The sequence below is a fragment of the Vanellus vanellus genome (assembly GCF_965231255.1).
Source record: "Vanellus vanellus genome assembly, contig: HAP1_SCAFFOLD_1073, whole genome shotgun sequence".
Classification (NCBI taxonomy): Eukaryota; Metazoa; Chordata; class Aves; order Charadriiformes; family Charadriidae; genus Vanellus; species Vanellus vanellus.
In genome coordinates, this window is record NW_028126650.1 from 32,641 (window position 1) to 55,317 (window position 22,677).

Below are 22,677 nucleotides of genomic sequence, written 5' to 3' on the forward strand. Positions count from 1 at the left end.
AGGGGGACGGGTGAGCCCATGGGGACCCGCTGCCCCCCCCCCAACCCCCTTCCCTGCCCCCCACACCCCCCCCCCACCCGCTCACCGAAAAGCTGATCTCCTCCTCCAGGACACGGTCTCCCACCACCTGGAAGAGACGGGGTTGGGGGGGGGGACAGGGGGAGCTGCCATGGGGTGGTGGCCACGGGAGGAGGAGGGGGGGGGGGGCGACAGGACCCGCTGGCCCCATGGCGGGGGGGGATTTGGGGTGGGGGGGCTCAGCTCGGTGGCACCCACCTGGCAGAAGAGCTGGTGGTTGTCCTCGGAGACGAGCAGGAGGCAGCAGGACAGCGACTGGGTCTCCTGCTTCAGCTGGGGGGGGGGGGGGGCGGGGGAGGGGGGGTCAGCCCAGGGCAGGATGTGACCCCCTCCTCTGCCCTTCCCCCCCCCCCGGCCCAGGGCACCCACAAATGTGCACCAGGTGCCCCCCTACAGCCTCTTCCCTGTGGCTGATCAGGTTCACTCTGGAGACTACTGATGGTTATGACAAGGCTGATCACTCTGGACACTACTGATGGCATAGAAAAGGCTGTTCACTCTGGACACTACTGAGGGCACAGAAAAGGCTGTTCACTCTGGAGACTACTGAGGGCACAGAAAAGGCTGTTCACTCTGGACACTACTGAGGGCACAGAAAAGGCTGTTCACTCTGGAGACTACCGAGGGCACAGAAAAGGCTGTTCACTCTGGAGACTACTGAGGGCACAGAAAAGGCTGTTCACTCTGGAGACTACTGAGGGCACAGAAAAGGCTGTTCACTCTGGAGACTACTGAGGGCACAGAAAAGGCTGTTCACTCTGGAGACTACTGAGGGCACAGAAAAGGCTGTTCACTCTGGACACTACTGAGGGCACAGAAAAGGCTGTTCACTCTGGAGACTACCGAGGGCACAGAAAAGGCTGTTCACTCTGGAGACTACCGAGGGCTGTGTACAGGACACCAGAGAGTAGGAGGGACACCCGTAGATACTCCCTCAGAGGGTCTGCGGCAAAGGTGGCACTGTTAACTCTGGAGACTACCGATGGTTCTGACAGGGCTGTTCACTCTGGTCACTACTGAGGGCCGCGCAGCTGACGCGCGAGGGTTTGCTTCGCTTCGCTTCGGGGCATTTTCTTTATTTTGGGGGGGGGCAATAAAGCGGGGCTCCCCGGTGTGTCCTGGGGCCAGGGGGGGAAGGGGGGGCAGGGGGGGGGGGGGGGACGGGGAGGACTACTCACGTAGTTGATGACCTTGAGCTGGAGCGAGGCGGCATCCAGGTCGTACAGCTCGCCTGCGCGAGGGGCGAGAGCGCCGTGAGGGGCTCAGCACCCCGCCTTCACCCTGCCCGTGCACCCCCGCCGCCCCAGTGCCCCCCTCGCCCCCCCCTCCCCCCCCCGGCCTCACCGCAGAGCTGCAGGATCTTGCAGTCCAGGTCGCTGTAGCCGCTTTCGGGCGCCTTCTCGGGTTTGGCCAGGGAGTTCTGGGAGGAACTGGTGGAGAGGCTGACCTGGGGCCAGGGCTGCAGCTTCTGCAGGGCTTGCAGGCGGCGGTACGCCACCAGGGTCTGCAAGGCGGGGGGCGTCAGGGACGAGGGGAGAAGGTTGGGGCGGGGAGCTGGGGGACAGGGGGCGGCGGGTCCCCCGGAGCAGCCGGGGTGACTCACGTGTCTCTCCAGCGCACGCAGGTTCTGCTCGTCCGAGTCGCTCAGTTGGCCGCAGTGTACCTGGGAGGTGGGGGAGGGGGTTGTGGCGTGAGGACCCGTGCGTCCCGGCCCTGTCCCCATCCCCCAGAGCCCGGCCCGTTGTCCTCACGCTCACCAGGATGACGCACACCACGGCCCCGCTGTCCTTGTCCACCAGCGGGATGATGAGCACTGCGAGCGAAAGAGGGTCGGTGCCGAAAGGGCACCGGGGGCAGCCGGGGGCTGTGGCACTGAGCCCTCGGGGTGCATGTCCCCACCATGTCCCCATGTGTCACCCACCCGGCCGTCCTCCCATCCATCCATCCATCCACAGAATCACAGAATGGTTTGGGTGGGAAGGGACCTTTAAAGGCCATCGGGTCCAACCCCACTGCCGTGAGCAGGGACGTCTCCAACTAGACCAGGTGGCTCAGAGCCCCGTCCAACCCAACCTGGAATGTTTCCAGGGATGGGGCATCTCCCACCTCTCCGGGCAACCTGGGCACCTCTACATCCATCCATCCATCCACTCATCCACCCACCCACCCACCCATCCACCTACCAGTCCCATCCTCTCATATGTCTGCCTGCGTCACGATCCCTTCACCCCTCTCCTCATCTTCCAGCCCCATCCCCATCCATCCATCCATCCATCCATCCATCTGTTCACCTCCATGCCTACTTGTCCCCCAGGCACCCCTCAGTCCCAATGCCCCCTGTCCCTCACTCCTCCATCCTGCCCCGTCCACCTGCATGTGCTCCCATCTCCCACCCACCCATCTGCTTGCCATCTTCTCCCGTCCACCCACCCATCAGTCCGTCCACCCGCCCATCAATCCATCCACCCACCCACATACTGACTCTCCTGCCTATCTACCCATCCATCCATCCATCCATCCATCCACCAACCCATCCATCCACCAACACTCCCATCTCCCCATACATATATACACACACTCACCAACTCTCCAACCCACCCACCCATCCATCCATCCATCCATCCATCCATCCATCCATCCATCCATCCATCCATCTACCCACCCATCAAACCACCCACCGACTCTCACACCCGTTTATCCAACCATGAAACCCACCCACCCATGCATTTACCCACCCATCCATCTACCCACCCATCCACACATCCATCTACCCACCCCCCAACCCATCCATATACCCACCCCTCCATCCACCCACCCATCCATCTATCTACCCACCCACCAACACAGCCACCCACCCATCCATCCATCCATTCACCCACCCACCCACCAATCCATGCACCTATCCATCTACCCACCCATCAATCCACCCACCCATCCATCTACCCATCCACTAATCCATCCACCTACCCATCCATCCATCCCTGCACCCACCCACCCACCCATCCATCCATCCATCCAAGCAGCCATGCATCTACCGACCCATCGATCCACCAATCCATCCATCCACCCACCCACCCACCCACCCATCAATCCACTCACCCACCCATGCATCCATCCATCCATGCACCCAGCCAGCCATCTACCCACTCACCAACCCACCCACCCACCCATCCACCCATCCATGCATGCATCCATCCATGCACCCACCCATCTACCCACCCACCAACACATCTACCCACTCATCAACCCACCCATCTACCCACTCACCCACTAACCCATCCATCTGCCCACCCATCAGCCCATCCATCGACCCATCCATCGATTCACCCACCCAGCCATTCACCCACCCACCCACCCTCCCATCCATCCATCCATCCATCCATCCATCCAGGCACCCACCCACCCATCTACCCACCCACTAATCCACCCACCCACCAACCCATCTATCCACTCACTAACACACACACCCCCACCCACCCACCCACAAACCCATCCATCTACCCACCCATCCATCCATCCATGCACCCACCCACCAACCCATCCACCAACGCACCCACCTACCCACCCACCCACCCATCCATCCATCTATGCACACACACACACACCCACCCACCCACCAACGCACCCATCAATCTGTCCACCCACCCACCCACCCATCCATCCATCCATCCACCCACCCACCCACTAACCCATCCATCTACCCATCCATCCATCCATTCACCCACCCATACATGCACCCACCCATTCACCCACCAACCCATCCATCTACACACCCATCAATCCGTCCATCCATCCATCCATCCACCCACCCACCCAGCCACCCACCCACCCATACATGCACCCACCCACCCACCCACCAACCCATCCAACTAAACACCCATCAATCCGTCCATCTACCCATCCATCCATCCACCCAGCCACCAACCCAGCCACCAACCCACCCATCATTCCATCCATCCATCCATCCATCCATCCATCCATCTACCCACCCACCCAGCCACCCACCCACCCATACATGCACCCACCCATTCACCCACCAACCCATCCATCTACACACCCATCAATCCATCCATCCATCCATCTATCCATCCATCCACCCATCCATCCGTCCACCCACCCACCCACCCACCCACCAACCTATCCACCAACCCACCCATCAATCCATCCATCCACCCACCCATCCACCCCATACATGCACCCACCCACCCATACATGCACCCACCCATTCACCCACCAACCCATCCATCTACACACCCATCAATCCATCCACCCATCAATCCATCCATCCATCCATCCACCCATCCATCCATCCATCCATCCATCCACCCATCAATCCATCCATCCATCCATCCCTCCATCCATCCACCCACCCACCCACCCACCCATACATGCACCCACCCACCCACCCATCCACCCCATACATGCACCCACCCACCCACCCACCAACCCACCCATCAATCCATCCATCCACCCACCCACCCACCCACCCACCCATACATGCACCCACCCACCCCCCCAGGGACCAACCCCCCCCACCCCACCCCCCATCCATGCATCCGTGCACCCCCCCCCATCAACCCCCACCCCCCCCATGCCCCCCACTCTCCCACGCCCCCCCCAGCCCAGTCCCCCCCGCAGCGCCCACCTTGCATGCCGGGGGCCAGGGGGGCCGCCAGTGGCCGCAGGTGGTGGCCGGGGAGCTCGGCGGGGGGCAGCCCCCCGCACTCCAACCGCTTCTGCCTCCGCACCGCATCCCTGCGGGGACGGGGACGGGGACGGGGACGGGGACGGGGACACGCTGAGCCACCGCCCCGCGGCACCGCGATGGCCCCCCGGGCGGTGGCCCCCCCTGCGGGCACCCGCGTGCTCGGGGGGGACAGTCACCGGGACTGCAGCACGCGCAGGCGTGTGTGTCCCTGCACACGCACGGCGCCTGTGCACGCGTGTGGCCCTGCACACGCGTGTGTGTCCCTGTGCACGTGTGTGTCCCTGTGCAAGCATAGTACCTGTGCACACGTGTGTGTACCTGCGCACGCGTGTGCCCCTATACATGTATGTGTGTGTCCCTATGCACACGTGTGTCCTTGTGCATGCATGTGTGTCCCTGCGCATGCACAGCGCCTGTGCACACGTGCGTGTCCCTGTGCACACGTGTCCCTGTGCACGCGTGTGTGTCGCTGTGCACACCTGTGTCCCTGTGCATGCACGTGTGTGTCCCTGCACACGCACAGTGCCTGTGCACATGTGTGTCCCTGTGCACGTGTCCCTGTGCACGCGTGTGTGTCCCTGTGCACACCTGTGTTCCCTGTGCATGCACGTGTGTGTCCCTGCACACGCACAGTGCCTGTGCACATGTGTGTGTCCCTGTTCACACGTGTCCCTGTGCATGCGTGTGTGTGTGTCCCTGTGCACATGTGTGTCCCTGTACATGCACGTGTGTGTGTCGCTGTGCACGCGTGTGTCCCTGTGCATGCACGTGTGTGTGTCCCTACACATGCACAGCGCCTGTGCACAAGTGTGTTTCCCTGTGCACATGTGTGTCCCTGTACATGCGTGTGTGTGTCCCCGCACATGCACAATGCCTGTGCACACATGTGTCCCTGTGCACGCACAGTCCCTGTCCATGTGTGTGTCCCTACACGTGCACCTGTGCACACGCGTGTGCCCCTGCACACGCTCTGCCACACCAGTGCCCCATTCCCGGTGCTCCCTGTGGGTCGATGCACGGCCGGGGGGCTGGGATGGGTGTGGGGAGCCATGAAGATGAGGATGAGGAAGGGGACGGGGACGGGGATGGGGACGGGGACGGGGATGGGGATGGGGATGGGGATGAGGATGAGGAGGAGGATGAGGATGAGGATGAGGATGAGGATGAGGGTGAGGAGGAGGAGGAGGAGGAGGAGGAGGAGGAAGGGGATGGGGATGGGGACAGGGACAGAAATGAGGATGAGGATGAGGGTGAGGATGAGGATGAGGATGAGGATGAGGATGAGGATGAGGATGAGGATGAGGATGAGGATGAGGGTGAGGAGGAGGGTGAGGAGGAGGAGGAGGAGGAGGAGGAAGGGGATGGGGATGGGGACAGGGACAGGAATGAGGATGAGGATGAGGGTGAGGATGAGGATGAGGATGAGGATGAGGATGAGGATGAGGATGAGGATGAGGAGGAGGATGAGGAGGAGGAGGAGGAGAAGGAGAAGGAGGAAGGGGATGGGGACGGGGATGGGGACAGGGACAGGAATGAGGATGAGGATGAGGATGAGGGTGAGGATAAGGATGAGGGTGAGGATGAGGATGATGAGGAGGAGGAGGAGGAGGAGGAGGAGGAGGAGGAGGAGGAGGAGGAAGGGGATGGGGATGGGGACAGGGACAGGAATGAGGATGAGGATGAGGGTGAGGATGAGGATGAGGGTGAGGAAGGGGACGGGGATGGGGACGGGGACAGGAATGAGGATGAGGATGAGGGTGAGGATGAGGATGAGGATGAGGATGAGGATGAGGATGAGGATGAGGATGAGGATGAGGATGAGGATGAGGATGAGGGTGAGGAGGAGGGTGAGGAGGAGGAGGAGGAGGAGGAGGAAGGGGATGGGGATGGGGACAGGGACAGGAATGAGGATGAGGATGAGGGTGAGGATGAGGATGAGGATGAGGATGAGGATGAGGATGAGGATGAGGATGAGGATGAGGATGAGGAGGAGGATGAGGAGGAGGAGGAGGAGAAGGAGAAGGAGGAAGGGGATGGGGACGGGGATGGGGACAGGGACAGGAATGAGGATGAGGATGAGGATGAGGGTGAGGATAAGGATGAGGGTGAGGATGAGGATGATGATGAGGAGGAGGAGGAGGAGGAGGAGGAGGAGGAGGAGGAGGAGGAAGGGGATGGGGATGGGGACAGGGACAGGAATGAGGATGAGGATGAGGGTGAGGATGAGGATGAGGGTGAGGAAGGGGACGGGGATGGGGACGGGGACAGGAATGAGGATGAGGAGGATGAGGAGGAGGAGGAGGAGGAGGAGGAGGAGGAGGATGAGGGTGAGGAAGGGGACGGGGATGGGGACAGGAATGAGGATGAGGATGAGGAGGAGGAGGAGGAAGGGGACGGGGACCATGATGGGGATGAGGCTGGGGACGAGGACGGAGCCGCCAGCCGTGTCCCCCGGGAAACCTCACGCCGCGCACACGCGTGTGCACACACACACACACACACACGGGGGGGGGGTCGGGACACGGGACAGACGGACTGACCTGAGCTTCCCCTCGGGCGGCAGCTCGTGGGGGGGGTCGTCGCAGATGAGGCGCGTGTCCCCCTCCAGCAGGTAGATGTAGGCGCGCTCCTGGGGGGTGGGCAGCGCTGAGGCACGGGGGGACCCCCCCCCGCCCCCCCCCCATCCCACCCCCCGCTCGGGAGGCCCTCCACCCCCCCGGGACCCCCCGGCCCTGCAGGGACCGCGTGTGCATACACACATGTACACACCCACACGTATGTAAACACATGTGCATAAACACACACACATACGTACACACACACGTATGTAACACATGTATATAAACACACATACACACCCACACACATATGTAAACACATGTACATAAATACATATAAACACATGTACACACCCACACACATATGTAAACACATGTGCACAAACACACGTACACACCCACACATGTATGTAACACATGTATATAAACACACATACACACCCACATGTATGTAAACACATGTACATAAACACACACACACATACACGCACACATATGTAAACACATGTGCATAAATACATATAAACACATGTACACACCCACACATATGTAAACACCTGTACATAAACACACATACAGACATGTACACACCCACATGTATGTAAACACATGTGCATAAACACACGTACACACACGTATACACACACGTATGTAAACACATGTGCACACACGTACACACCCACACATGTATGTAACACATGTACATAAACACACATACACACACGTACACACCCACACACGTATGTGAACACATGTGCATAAATACATATAAACACATGTACACACCCACACACGTATGTAAACACATATATATAAACACACGTACACACCCACACGTATATAAACACATGTGCATAAATACATATAAACACACATACACACCCACACGTATGTAAACACATGTACATAAACACATGTAGACATACACACATATGTAAACACATGTACATAAACACATATACACACATGTACACACCCCCACACATATGTAAACACGTGTAAACACACATACACACCCACACATATGTAAACATATGTATATAAACACACACACCCGCACACATATGTAAACACATGTACATAAACACACATAAACACATGTACACACCCACACATGTGCATAAACACACGTATACACCCACACATGTATGTATACCCATGTACACGCCCACGCACACGCATGAAAACACGTACATACCCCCACATGTATGTAAACACATGTACGTACCCACCAATAAGCACATGTACAGTCCTCACACACGTACGTAAACACACGTACACACCCACACACGTATGTAAACACCTGTACGTACCCAAACATGTACATAAACACATGTGCACAGCCACACACGTACCTAAACACACGCACACATGTGCATGAACACACGTACGCACCCACACATGTGTGCAAACACACGTACACCAGCACCGGAGTTACCAGCACCCCAGGGCCACCAGTGGCACCAAGGCCACCAGCACCCCAGAGCCACCGGCATCCCAGGGTCACCAGCACCCCAGGGCCACCACCAGCACCCTGGGGCCACCATATGGGGTCACCAGCACCCCAGGGCCACCACCAGCACCCTGGGGCCACCATATGGGGTCACCAGCACCCCGGGGCCACCACCAGCACCCTGGGGCCACCATATGGGGTCACCAGCACCCCGGGGCCACCACCAGCACCCTGGGGCCACCATATGGGGTCACCAGCACCCCAGGGCTACCAGTGGCACCAAGGCCACCAGCACCCCTGAGCCACCGGCACCCCAGGGTCACCAGCACCCCGGGGCCACCACCAGCACCCTGGGGCCACCATATGGGGTCACCAGCACCCCGGGGCCACCACCAGCACCCTAGGGCCACCATATGGGGTCACCAGCACCCCAGGGCCACCACCAGCACCCTAGGGCCACCATATCAGGTCACCAGCACCCCAGGACCACCACCAGCACCAGGGTCACCAGCACCCCAGGGCTACCAGTGGCACCAAGGCCACCAGCACCCCTGAGCCACCAGCACCCCAGGGTCACCAGCACCCCGGGGCCACCACCAGCACCAGGGCCACCACTGCCTGCCCCCAGGGCCACCACCCGGGCATTAGGGACTCTGCAGCTCCTGGCCAAGGAGGTGGCCAGTGACACTCGGAAAGACGAACCCGGGAGTGATTTCACAGCGGGGTTTGGTGACGCGGTGACCGGGGAGGAGGCGGAGGTGGGCTGGCGGGGGGGGGGGGGGGGGTGGGGAGGAGACACGAGCTCAACCTCAGTACGAGCCATCAGAGAGTCCCCGCGGCGGTGCCCACCTACCGCGGCGGGCAGCAGGGCCAGGAGGCCGTGGCGCAGGGCGTCCCGCAGGCCGGCGGCGTCGATGGCGGCCCCCAGGCTGAGCAGGGCGTCCTGCGGGGAGAGAGCAGAGGGGTCAGGGGCCACCGCCGTCACCTCCCCGGGGGCCCCCGCGCCACCCCCCTCCCCCCAACCTGCCCAGTCCGGGCTCAGAATGGCCCTTTTTGGGGGGCAACGGGAAGGGCTGGGGGGGGGGGGGCACCGGGTGCGGCGTGGCGGTGTACTGGGAGCACTGGGCTGGGCAGCCGGACCCGCGGGGGTTTGCCCTGGAGCCACACGGTCCTGCGCTAGCCACGCTGATGGCTGCGCTAGCCACGCTGATGGATGCGCTAGCCACGCTGATGGATGCGCTAGCCACGCTGACGTGGGCACGAGCCAAGCCAGTTCCTGCACCAGCCAGGCCAATGCCCTGCCAGGGCACGCCACCGCCAGCGCTAGCCACACCAGTGCCTGCGCTAGCCACGCCACCCCCAGCGCTGGCCACGCCAATACCTGCGCTAGCCACGCCACCCCCGGCACTAGCTCCACCAACACCTGCGCTAGCCACATCAATGTCTGCACTCGCCATGCCAATGTCTGCACTAGCCATGCCACCCCCAGTGCTGGCCACGCCAGTACCTGCAGTAGCCACACGAATGCCTGCACTAGCCAAGCCATCCCCAGCACTAGCTCTGCCAATACCTGCGCTAGCCACGCCACTCCCGGCACTAGCTCGCCAACAGCTGCACTGGCCACGCCAACACCTGCGCTAGCCACGTCAATGTCTGCACTCGCCATGCCAATGTCTGCACTAGCCATGCCACCCTCAGCGCTGGCCACGCCAATACCTGCGCTAGCCACGCCACTCCCGGCACTAGCTCTGCCAACAGCTGCACTGGCCACGCCAACACCTGCGCTAGCCACGTCAATGTCTGCACTCGCCATGCCAATGTCTGCACTAGCCATGCCACCCCCAGTGCTGGCCACGCCAGTACCTGCACTAGCCACACGAATGCCTGCACTAGCCAAGCCATCCCCAGCACTAGCTCTGCCAATACCTGCGCTAGCCACGCCACTCCCGGCACTAGCTCCGCCAACAGCTGCACTGGCCACGCCAACACCTGCGCTAGCCACGTCAATGTCTGCACTCGCCATGCCAATGTCTGCACTAGCCATGCCACCCCCAGCGCTGGCCACGCCAATACCTGCGCTAGCCACGCCACTCCCGGCACTAGCTCTGCCAACAGCTGCACTGGCCACGCCAACACCTGCGCTAGCCACGTCAATGTCTGCACTCGCCATGCCAATGTCTGCACTAGCCATGCCACCCCCAGTGCTGGCCACGCCAGTACCTGCACTAGCCACACGAATGCCTGCACTAGCCAAGCCATCCCCAGCACTAGCTCTGCCAATACCTGCGCTAGCCACGCCACTCCCGGCACTAGCTCGCCAACAGCTGCACTGGCCACGCCAACACCTGCGCTAGCCACGTCAATGTCTGCACTCGCCATGCCAATGTCTGCACTAGCCATGCCACCCTCAGCGCTGGCCACGCCAATACCTGCGCTAGCCACGCCACTCCCGGCACTAGCTCTGCCAACAGCTGCACTGGCCACGCCAACACCTGCGCTAGCCACGTCAATGTCTGCACTCGCCATGCCAATGTCTGCACTAGCCATGCCACCCCCAGTGCTGGCCACGCCAGTACCTGCACTAGCCACACGAATGCCTGCACTAGCCAAGCCATCCCCAGCACTAGCTCTGCCAATACCTGCGCTAGCCACGCCACTCCCGGCACTAGCTCCGCCAACAACTGCACTGGCCACACCAACACCTGCGCTAGCCATGCCAATGTCTGCACTAGCCATGCCACCCCCAGTGCTGGCCATGCCAGTACCTGCACTAGCCACACAAATGCCTGCACTAGCCAAGCCATCCCCAGCACTAGCTCTGCCAACACCTGCACTAGCCATGCCAGCAAGCACCTACACTAGCCAACGTCAATGTCTGCCTTAGCCACGCCACCCCCAGCGCCAGACATGCCAAAGACTGCACTAGCCACACTAATACCTGCATTAGCCATGCCAGCACCTGCATTAGCCACATCAGCACTTGCACTAGCCATGACAACACTTGCACTAGCCATGTCCAATGCCTGCAATAGCTACACCACCCCCAGTGCTAGCCCCACCAATGCCTGCATTAGCCACACCAGCACCTACACTAGCCATGCCCAATGCCTGCACTAGCCGTGCCACTCTCAGTGCTAGCCATGCCACCCCCAGTGCTAACCACACCAATACCTGCACTAGACACACCACCCCCGGGGCTAGCCACACCAGTACCGGCACTAGCCATGCCAATGCCTGCATGAGCCACATCAATGACTGTACTAGCCAAATCATTCCCAGCGCTAGCCCTGCCAACACCAGCCCTAGCCACGCTAATACCTGCACTAGCCACACCAACGTCTGTACTAGCCAAGCTATCCCCACCACTAGCCCTGCCTAGACTTGCACTAGCCACATCACTGCCTGCACTAGCCACGCCAACACCTCGTCTCCCTCCAGGCGCTGCCACTTCCTTCCTCATCCCCAGACCTTTCCATCCCTCCACGGCTGAGCTCCTGCCCGCGCTGCCGGCAGGGCAGGCAGGGCTCAGGGCAGGCAGGAGAGGCAGCGCAGGCAGCGCAGGCAGCGCAGGCAGGGCAGGCAGCGCAGGCAGGGCAGACAGTGCATGCAGTGCAGGCAGGGCAGGCAGGGCGGGCAGGGCAGGGGAGGCAGTGCATGCACAGTAGGCAGCACAAGCAGTGCAGGCAGCACAGGCAGGGCCATGAGGGCAGGCAGGGCAGGCAGTAGAGACAGGGATGGCAGCGCAGGCAGGGCAGATAGCACATGCAGTGCAGGCAGCGCAGGCAGTGCAGGCAGGACAGGCAGGGCAGGCAGGGCAGGCAGTGCAGGCAGGGCAGGCAGTGCAGGCAGCGCAGGCAGGGCCAGCAGGGCAGGCAGTAGAGACAGGGCTGGCAGTGCAGGCAGAGCAGGCAGGGCTGGCAGGGCCAACAGGGCAGGCAGCGCAGGCAGGGCTGGCAGGGCGGGCAGCGCAGGCAGGGCAGGCAGGGCAGGCAGTGCAGGCAGGGCCAGCAGGGTTGGCAGTGCAGGCAGGGCAGGCAGGGCAGGCAGGGCAGGCAGGGCGGGCAGGGTAGGCAGCGCAGGCAGTGCAGGCAGGGCGGGCAGCGCAGGCAGGGCGGGCAGCACAGGCAGGGAGGGCAGCACAGGCAGGGCTGGCAACGCAGGCAGGGCAGGCAGTGCAGGCAGGGCGGGCAGGGCAGGCAGGGCTGGCAGCGCAGGCAGCGCAAGCAGTGCAGGCAGGGCCGGCAGCGCAGGCAGGGCGGGCAGAGCAGGCAGGGCTGGCAGCGCAGGCAGGGCAGGCAGTGCAGGCAGGGCGGGCAGCGCAGGCAGTGCAGGCAGTGCAGGCAGGGCGGGCAGCGCAGGCAGCGCAGGCAGGGCTGGCAGCGCAAGCAGTGCAGGCAGGGCTGGCAGCACAGGCAGGGCGGGCAGAGCAGGCAGGGTGGGCAGGGCTGGCAGGGCGGGCAGAGCAGGCAGGGCGGGCAGCGCAGGCAGGGCTGGCAGGGCGGGCAGGGCGGGCAGAGCAGGCAGGGTGGGCAGGGCGGGCAGGGCGGGCAGAGCAGGCAGGGCGGGCAGCGCAGGCAGGGCTGGCAGGGCGGGCAGGGCGGGCAGGGCAGGCAGGGCTGGCAGGGCTGGCAGGGCGGGCAGGGCGGGCAGCGCAGGCAGGGCTGGCAGGGCGGGCAGGGCGGGCAGCGCAGGCAGGGCTGGCAGGGCGGGCAGGGCGGGCAGGGCAGGCAGGGCTGGCAGGGCGGGCAGGGCGGGCAGGGCGGGCAGCGCAGGCAGGGCAGGCAGGGCAGGCAGGGCAGCAAACCTCGCCCGTATAGACGTGAGTCGGGGCCGGTCCCGTTGCACTAATGCGGGGGGGGGACCGCCCCGAGCCGCCCCCGCTCCCCGTCCCGCGGCCCCCCCGAGCAGCCGTGGGGTGCGGGGACGAGGGGACCCGCCTCGGCCCTACCGGGGTTTGCCAGGCGCAGGGTGGCCGCCCCCCGGGAGCCCCCCGGGAGCCCCCCCGGGCAGGGGGATCCCGGCCGTTCCCCCGCCGGCGCCGCCGTAAGTCACCCCTCGGCCGCTGTGGGTGGCCGAGAAACGACCCCGCTGCCACCGCGGGGACCCTCCGGGCACCCTCGAGCCCGGCCAGGGATGCCACCCCTTTCGCCGGGGCCGTGCCACCCACCCGCCGTGGGGTCACCGCGGGGACGGGTGCCGGTGGCGGCGGCGGCGCGGGCGCTTCCAGCCGAAGAGATGGGCGCTGGTTGTTATTCCGACAGGGCCGCGTCTCCAGTGGTCTACTCGTACTGGAGACACGTGCACTGTAGAATACAGCCAGCCCAGGGCCGCCTGTCCGTCCGGCCGTCCCTCCGTCCCACCCCGGCGGCTCAGCGTCCCCGCTGCTGCGTGGGGAGAGGGGGGAGATGGGGTAGAGCCCCAGCGGGACCCCCTTTATGGGGGGTGGGGGGGTGGGGGTGGTGGTTCAGAGCACCGAATGCCGGCGGCACGCTGGGCGCGGGGACGGACAGGTGGCGGCTGGAGGTGGGGATGGCTTCAGTGGGGCTGGGAATCCGCCCGCCTGCCCCGGGAGGGTGGAAAAAGCTAAAAAAACCCACCCCCCATCCCGGCGATGAGGGGGGAGCGGCGGAGGCAGGCGGGAGGGGCGGCTGCACGGGGAGGCACTGGGGGGAGCGGGGCTGGCCCGGGTGGGGCATCCCACTCATCCCGCTCATCCCGCTCATCCCACTGGTCCTGCTCATCCCACTCATCCCACTCATCCCGCTCATCCCACTCATCCCACTCATCCCACTGGTCCCGCTCATCCCACTCATCCCACTGGTCCCGCTCATCCCGCTCATCCCGCTCATCCCACTCATCCCACTGGTCCTGCTCATCCCGCTCATCCCACTCGTCCTGCTCATCCCGCTCATCCCACTCATCCCACTCATCCCATTTGTCCCCCTCATCCTGCTCGTCCCTCTCATCCCACTCATCCCGCTCATCCCACTGTCTCGCTCGTCCCACTCATCTCCCTCATCCCGCTCATCCCACTCGTCTTAATCATCACTCATCCCAATCATCCCAATCATCCCGCTCATCCTGCTCATCCAACTATCCCGCTCGTCCCACTTGTCCCACTCATCCTGCTCATCCCAATCACCCCGTTCATGCCACTCATCCCACTATCCTGCTCACCCCAACATCCCACTATCCCACTCATCCCACTTGTCCCCCTCATCCCACTCATCCCGCTCGTCCTAATCATCACACTCATCCCAATCATCCCACTCATCCCATTTGTCCCCCTCATCCTGCTGTCCCACTCATCTCCTTCATCCCACTCGTCCCACTCATCCCAGTCATCCCGCTCATCCCACTATCTCGCTCGTCCCACTCATCCCACTCATCCCACTATCCTGTTTGTCCCGCTTGTCCCACTTGTCCTGCTCATCCCGCTCATCCTGCTTATCCCAATCACCCCGTTCACACCACTCATCCCACTATTCTGCTTATCCCAACATCCCACTATAGCGCTCATCCCACTTGTCCCCCTCATCCCGCTCATCCCACTCATACTGCTCATCCCACTCATCCCATTCATCCCTCTCATCCCAATCATCCCACTCAACCCACTATCCCGCTTGTCCTACTCATCCTGCTCACCCCACTCATCCCACTGTCCCACTCATCCCGCCCATCCCTCTCCCAGCCCAGCTCCCCCAGCCCGGGACAGACGGTATTCCCGGTTGCTCCCCCCCCCCCCCAAATTCCTGCTCCTGCTGGAGAAAGGGGATGTGCCGGGTCCCCACGTTTGCCAAAGGGGGGGAGGGGGGCAACGAGCATCCTGGGGCCATCATGCAAAGTGGAGGGGGGGGGGACACACACGGATGGGATGGGGGTGTCACCCGCCAAGGAGCTAATTAAGAGGCTAATTAGCCCCTCAAAGCCAGGCGCTTGCACGGCGAGCTCAGCTTGCCTGGCCATCCCTTGGGGCGCTGGGGTTGGCAGCGAGGGGACGGGGCTCCCCCAAACGTCTCGCTCACGGCACCCCACACCACAGGCCCCATATCCCAGTGTGGGGTCGGGACCTGCGGGGGGGGGGAGTGGGGGGGGGTGACTCCGGGTCCATCCCTGGCTCCGCAGACCGCTTGGCTGGCCCAGGGTGTTTGGATGAGGCCACGTTGGCCATCCATGTTGGCCATACTACGTTGGCCATCCACGTTGGCCATGGCACATTGGCCATCCACATTGGCCATCCACATTGGCCATCAACATTGGCCATCAACATTGACCATGCCACATTGGCCATCCATGTTGGCCATCCACGTTGGCCATCCACGTTGGCCATCCACATTGGCCATGCCATGTTGGCCATGCCACGTTGGCCATCTGTGTTGCCATCCACATTGGCCATCAACATTGGCCATCAACATTGACCATGCCACATTGGCCATCCATGTTGGCCATACCATGTTGGCCATCCACGTTGGCCATCCACGTTGGCCATCCACATTGGCCATGCCATGTTGGCCATCAACATTGACCATGCCACATTGGCCATCCATGTTGGCCATCCACGTTGGCCATCTGTGTTGCCGTCCACGTTGGCCATAGCACATTGGCCATGCCACACTGGCCATCCACGTTGGCCATCCACGTTGGCATCCCTGGCGCAGTGGGATGCTCCAGCGCCCAGCGATGAGACGGGGCCACCAGCCACCCCCATCCCTGTCACCGGGGGTGTCACCGGCACCCACCGCGCTGGGCTTACCGCAGCCCCGGACCTGCACCACCCACCACGGAGGGGGACCGAAACGCTTTCCAGGAGAGACTTCCCACCATCCCCACGGGGCACAGCACTAATAACGCTTCCCGCGGGGGGGCACAGAGGGTTAATTAACTTCACCGCAGTGGGGGGGGGGAAGCGTGGAGCGACTGCAGCCCCCACCTGCCAGCGCGGAGCCCGACACCCTCATCCCGAGCCCAGCAGCTCCGTCGGAAAATCCCGCCTGGAAACGGGAGGACGCCTGGAGAGGGGCGCTGGGTGATGGGGGAGCAGATTTGGGGCCAGACCCATGGGCAGGGCGCTGGCGACAGCTCCCGGTCCCCATCCAGGCCCGGGGGACACGGGACGTGGCGTGGCGCCGGGCATCACCGACCACCCCAGGAGCTGAGGATGCTGGAGCAGGTTGGAGGAGGGGAGCGGCGCGCTGTCATCCCCGTCCCTCTGTCCCCGTCCCCGTCCCTCTGTCCCCGTCCCCGTCCCTGTGCTGCTCCCCGCAGCACAGACGGCACCTGTGGCCCAGTGGCACCACCGCCTTTTGCCAGACGCTGGCAGCGGGTGACACCGCCATCGCCATCGCCAACCTCACCGGCTGCCCCAGGGCACCGCGGTGCCCGCAGGGATTTTGCCAGCTCCCGCTCGGCTGGCACGCCGGCATCCCTCGGCGCGGCGCGGCGCCGGAGCCGTATCTGCCTCGCTATTTCCCGCCGGAGCCACCGGGTGATTAATGTAATGAAGCCAATTCATCTCGTTAGAGTAAGCGATTTGTCTTCGCTCCGACACCGGCCAGGGCACGGCGCGGCCCCCCGCGGCACAAACCCCCGCGGCTCCGGCAAAGCCGAAGCTCAACCGCGGCCCAGCCGGCCGGAGCAGGGGCTGCTCCCCTCCCCGTGGAAAAAACACCACCTTTTTATTTCCCCCCCACCCCCCTATTTTTGCTGTGTTTTCTCCCCCTTTTCTCCTTTCGGAGAGCGGCGGCAGCATCCCCTTCCCACCCACGGCGGGATGGGGACCCCCAACACGGACCGCCCCCCCCCCGGCTCCGACAGACCCCACGGGGATGGAAAAACACCTTTTCCAGCGGAGCAAATTCACCAGCGGCGAAAATGTGTTGGTTTGGTTTTGGTTTTTTTTTTTTCGGAGGACCACCAAGCGCTTGGGAGGGGGGGGGGACATTTCTGGGCCAGATCCGTCCCCACGCTCAGCGCCGCCGGCTGCGGCAGCTGGGTTCAGCATCCCCCCCCCCCCCCCCCCGGCTCCCCCCGGCCCGTCTGGATGTTTATGGAATAGAGAAATCCCATCCCGGCCGGTTTCCTCTCCGGAAAGGCTCCTCTCACGCCTGCTGGGGGGGGGGGGCGGCCGTTGCCCTGACCCCACTCCTGGTGATGGATGGAGATGGCTTTTCCCCCCGGGGGGGGGGGGGGGGGGGGGGGCAGCTCAGGGTGATGCTCCCCTGCCCAGCGCCGCCGCCACCCCCGGGGTGAGGAGGAGCCCACCCGGAGCAGGTAGAGGTCGGATCCAGGACAGCGAGGGTCCTGCGGGGATGCTCAGCACCCTCAGGGGGAGCTGGAGTCCCTCTCCGTGGGGGGGGGCCGGGGGGGGACACACACACTCAGCAAGCGGAGTTATCATCAGTAAGAGCTCAAATCCAGGACCCGCCACCCGCCGGGTTCCTCTGTCACCAGGGGGAAACTGAGGCACGGAAAGGGCGGCGGCGGTACCCGGCGCCTGGGAGCATCCCGCTGCCGGAGGGATGGGGAGGCGGGGGGGTGCAGAACCCCCCCCCTTGTCCTGCAAAAAGGTTGGGGGAGGGGGGGACACACCAGGGCTGGGTGTCCTGCCGGAGGACGGGGGGACCCGGGCTGGGGGTCGGGCAGCCCGGCTGGACCCCGCCGTCGCCGCGGGGGGCACCCATGGGTGCTGGCCCCCCAGGGGGGGGATGCTGGCATCAGCCCAGGCTTCGGCAGCGCTCCTTCCCGGCGGGGACATCCGCCCCTGCCCGCTGCGGGCCGCGGGGAACCTCGAGGAAATGAGTCATCTCCCAGCTGAGGTTCCAGCCCAGATGATTTTTTTTTTTAATTTTTTTTAATTTTTTTTTATTTTTTTTAATTTTTTTTTATTATTTTATTTTAATTTTTTTTAATTTTTTTTTTAATTATTTTTTTTTTTGTAAAAAAAAAAAAGGGCAAGTAAATTATTCAACCGACACGACCCTGAGTGCTCGGAGGCATCCATCTCCCCTCGAGCCCCTCGCAGCCCGGCTCCCGCGGGATTTTATCCACCCGGGAACGGCGAGGGAAATGTTCCCAATTAATCCTGTAAGTGGATTAGCGCGCTGGCCCCGGCGTGAGCGATGGCTTTCGGGATGAAGCCGGACGTCGCTCCGTCTGGACAACTTCACTCCCCGAGCTCGGGGCACCCAAATCAAATCAGAGCATCCGAGAGATGCTGAGTACGCGGCTCTCCGTGTCCGTGTGTCCGTGTGTGTGTGTGTGGGTGTGTGTGTGTGTCCCCAACCCCGGTACCCGCATCCCGCTGCCCGCTGCGGTTCGGGATGCGAAGGGATGGGGATGCTCGAGAGCCCGGCACACAGCCGGGGGGTGTGGGACCCCCCCCCATCACCCCCTTTATCGCCTTTCCCTACGCCCTCTCCGGCAGCGGACGGGGGGAGAGGTGGCAGAGCCCCGGTGCCACCGGGACCCCCCGGGGACCCCCCAGCCCCACACACCCCAGCCCCACCGCCTCTCGCAGGGCGGCTGCGGCGTCAAGGACGGAGGAGCATCTCCCACACCCTGCTGGGATGGAGGTCGCCCCGCGGCGCTCCGGCAGAGCCGGGGTTGGGAGCTGACCTCCATTCCCACGGGTTGGGTTCCATCCCATCGGATGGGTTTTTAGCCGGCGCTTGGCTGGGCCGCAGCCGCCGGATCTCGTTCCGCTCTGCCGGCTGACGGGCAAAAGGCAAATCCCATCTGTATCCCTGCCGCCGCTCGCTGCCAGCCGGGGAGCCGGCACAGCCCCCCCTCGCCGCTCCCCCCGCGTCCCCAACCTGGGGACACCCGACGGCTCGGGTCACCTCCCCCGGCCGGGGTGGCCCCAAGGGGCTCCCTGCTGGCCCCAAACCTGCGGGCGGGGATGCCCACGATGGGCTTTCCCCATCGCTTTCCCCTCCCCGGGGCACTTTCTCCCCTCCGCAGAGGCAGATGCCGGACCAGGACCCCCTTTCTGCCCCCCCCCCGCCCCCCCATCGCCCCCAAGGGTTGCCCCCTGGGATGTGGGATGTGGGATGTGGGGGACATCCCCCTCCTTGCCGCCCCTCCAGGATGCCAACACCACTCCTGCAACCCCAGATCGCGGGGGAGCAGCTGAGCTCCCCCCGGAGTGTGTCGTTCCCGTTCCCCCCAGGACCCCCCCAAACTGAGCCGGCTGCAGGCGCACACCCAACCCCGGCGCCCCGTCCCCGAGCGAGCGGTGGATAAAAATATCCCCGAGCGCTGTGATTCATCCTCCTCTCCGCGCCTCTGCGCCCCCCCAGCCCTGCTGCCATCCTCCCCCCCCCCCACCCCCCCCCCACCACCACCACCGTCGCCCCCAACATCTCCTCCTGCTCCGGCCGCGGCGGTTAAATATAGCCGCGCTCCGGCTGCGTGTTAGCAACGCGGAGCTGGCAAGGGGCAGGCAAGGGGCAGGCAAGGGGCAGGCAAGGGGCAGGCAAGGGGCAGGCAGGAGCCCTGCGCCGGCAGAGAGCGTCACCGGGCGAAAGCACCGCGGGGCGAGTGGGGAAACTGAGGCAGGGGGAAAGGAAGCGGCTCCCGGCGCTGTCACCTCCAGCCGGCTGCGCCGTGGGCTGGGGGACACCGCTTGAGGTCCCCGTCCTCCCCCCCGGGGTGCTGCCCCACAGCCGCCGTTCCCCCGGGGAATCCTCTCCACCGGAGTGGGGATATGGCAGCAGCATCCCTGATAAACCCCCCCCCCCCAGGCAGCATCCCTGGGGCAAGGTCCAGCGGTGGAGGGAGAGACGGACGGACGGACAGACAGCAGCTCTGCCCAACCCCAGCCGGGAAGACATCCATCTCCTCCGACCCTGCCCATCCCGGATCAGAGCGCTGCTCTCGGTCCCAAATTACATTGCTTTAACCTAATCAGGCAGCAACAACCTGTAACCCGAGGTAGCGCCTTAATTACCTCATCCTTTATAAGGGGGATAATGAGCCTTAAACGGGAAGGAAACACTTCTGGGATATCTCTTGCCTCCCCGCGGTCGTTTGCCCGGGGCCCTGCTGCGGCCAGATGGATGCGGAGCTGGAAGCGGCGGGGAAAGGGCTGGGGGGCATCGGGGCGGCACGGAGCCGGCCCCGCATCCAGCGGTGCTGAGCTGAGGGATGGGTGGCCGGGGGGGGGGCGGGAGGGGGGAATGCGTCCCTGCGGGGTCAGCCACCGCCCCCCCAAAAATAAAAAGCACGCCGCGAGGCCGGCATGCCCTCCCCTGCCTCAGTTTCCCCCCTCGGGTAGGGCAGGGTTGGAGCTGTGCGGGATCGGTGCTGGGGTTGGGTTGGGATGGGATGGGGATGGGGATGGGATGGGATGGGATGGGGATGGGGATGGGGATGGGGATGGGATGGGATGGGGATGGGGATGGGATGGGGATGGGGATGGGGATGGGGATGGGATGGGGATGGGGATGGGGATGGGATGGGGATGGGGATGGGGATGGGATGGGAATGGGATTGGGATGGGATGGAGAGGGGATGGGATGGGGATGGGATGGGGATGGGGATGGGATGGGATGGGGATGGGATGGGGATGGGGATGGGGATGGGGATGGGGATGGGATGGGGATGGGGATGGGGATGGGGATGGGATGGGGATGGGGATGGGGATGGGGATGGGATGGGGATGGGGATGGGATGGGGATGGGATGGGGATGGGATGGGGATGGGGATGGGATGGGATGGGATGGGATGGGATGGGATGGGATGGGATGGGATGGAGAGGGGATGGGATGGGGATGGGATGGGGATGGGGATGGGATGGGGATGGGATGGGATGGGATGGGGATGGGATGGGGATGGGGATGGGGATGGGGATGGGATGGGGATGGGATGGGATGGGATGGGGATGGGATGGGGATGGGATGGGATGGGATGGGATGGGATGGGATGGGATGGGATGGGATGGGATGGGATGGGATGGGATGGGGATGGGATGGGATGGGGATGGGGATGGGGATGGGGATGGGATGGGGATGGGGATGGGATGGGGATGGGGATGGGATGGGGATGGGATGGGGATGGGATGGGGATGGGGATGGGATGGAGATGGGATGGGGTGGGGATGGGGATGGGATGGGGATGGGGATGGGGATGGGGATGGGATGGGATGGGGATGGGGATGGGATGGGATGGGATGGGGATGGGATGGGATGGGGATGGGATGGGGATGGGGATGGGGATGGGATGGGGATGGGGATGGGGATGGGGATGGGGATGGGGATGGGGATGGGATGGGATGGGGATGGGGATGGGGATGGGGATGGGATGGGGATGGGGATGGGGATGGGGATGGGGATGGGGATGGGGATGGGGATGGGGGTGGGGATGGGATGGGATGGGATGGGATGGGGAGGGGATGGGATGGGATGGGATGGGATGGGATGGGATGGGATGGGATGGGATGGGATGGGATGGGATGGGATGGGATGGGATGGGATGGGATGGGATGGGAAGGGGCCGTGGTGAGCCCAGAGCCCAGACCATCCCTCGCTTGACGCAGCCGTGTGTACCCACAGCCTTAACACCGCCCGAGCGGCACAAAGAGCCGCCCCGACGGCACCGGCCTGAGCTGTTTGCTTGGCCTTAAATAGCCCTTTCCGAGTCATTTCAGGTGCTCGCGCTCTATTAGCGAGTCCCGGCTGACGAGGCTGCGATAGAATCACAGATGAGCCCGGCGGCCGCCCGCACGGCATCGCCCTGCCAGGCACCGGGTGGGCTGCACGGGGCGCATCGCGTGGGGCATCCCTTGGAGCGGGGCCGGAGGGGGCCCCGGAGCTGCTGGGAGGGCTGGAGCCCCTCTGCTGGGAGGACAGGCTGGGAGAGGTGGGGGGGTCAGCCTGGAGAAG

The 22,677-nt window shown here is 63.7% G+C and overlaps 1 protein-coding gene across 1 annotated transcript in view; it reads right to left on the reverse strand.

The window, feature by feature from the left end:
- The window catches only part of PDE2A (phosphodiesterase 2A), a gene marked incomplete at its 5' end in the record, with an annotated part of 20,534 nt that extends 10,280 nt beyond the window's left edge, over window positions 1–10,254 (reverse strand). The window contains 10 exons of the mRNA XM_082501578.1: window positions 86–127; window positions 217–351; window positions 1,257–1,309; window positions 1,423–1,582; window positions 1,682–1,741; window positions 1,836–1,891; window positions 4,724–4,833; window positions 7,327–7,415; window positions 9,651–9,820; window positions 10,179–10,254. Of these exons, the coding sequence (XP_082357704.1) occupies window positions 86–127; window positions 217–351; window positions 1,257–1,309; window positions 1,423–1,582; window positions 1,682–1,741; window positions 1,836–1,891; window positions 4,724–4,833; window positions 7,327–7,415; window positions 9,651–9,820; window positions 10,179–10,254 (951 nt within the window). The remainder of the gene's footprint in view (window positions 1–85; window positions 128–216; window positions 352–1,256; window positions 1,310–1,422; window positions 1,583–1,681; window positions 1,742–1,835; window positions 1,892–4,723; window positions 4,834–7,326; window positions 7,416–9,650; window positions 9,821–10,178) is intronic.
- Window positions 10,255–22,677: the final 12,423 nt, after the last annotated feature.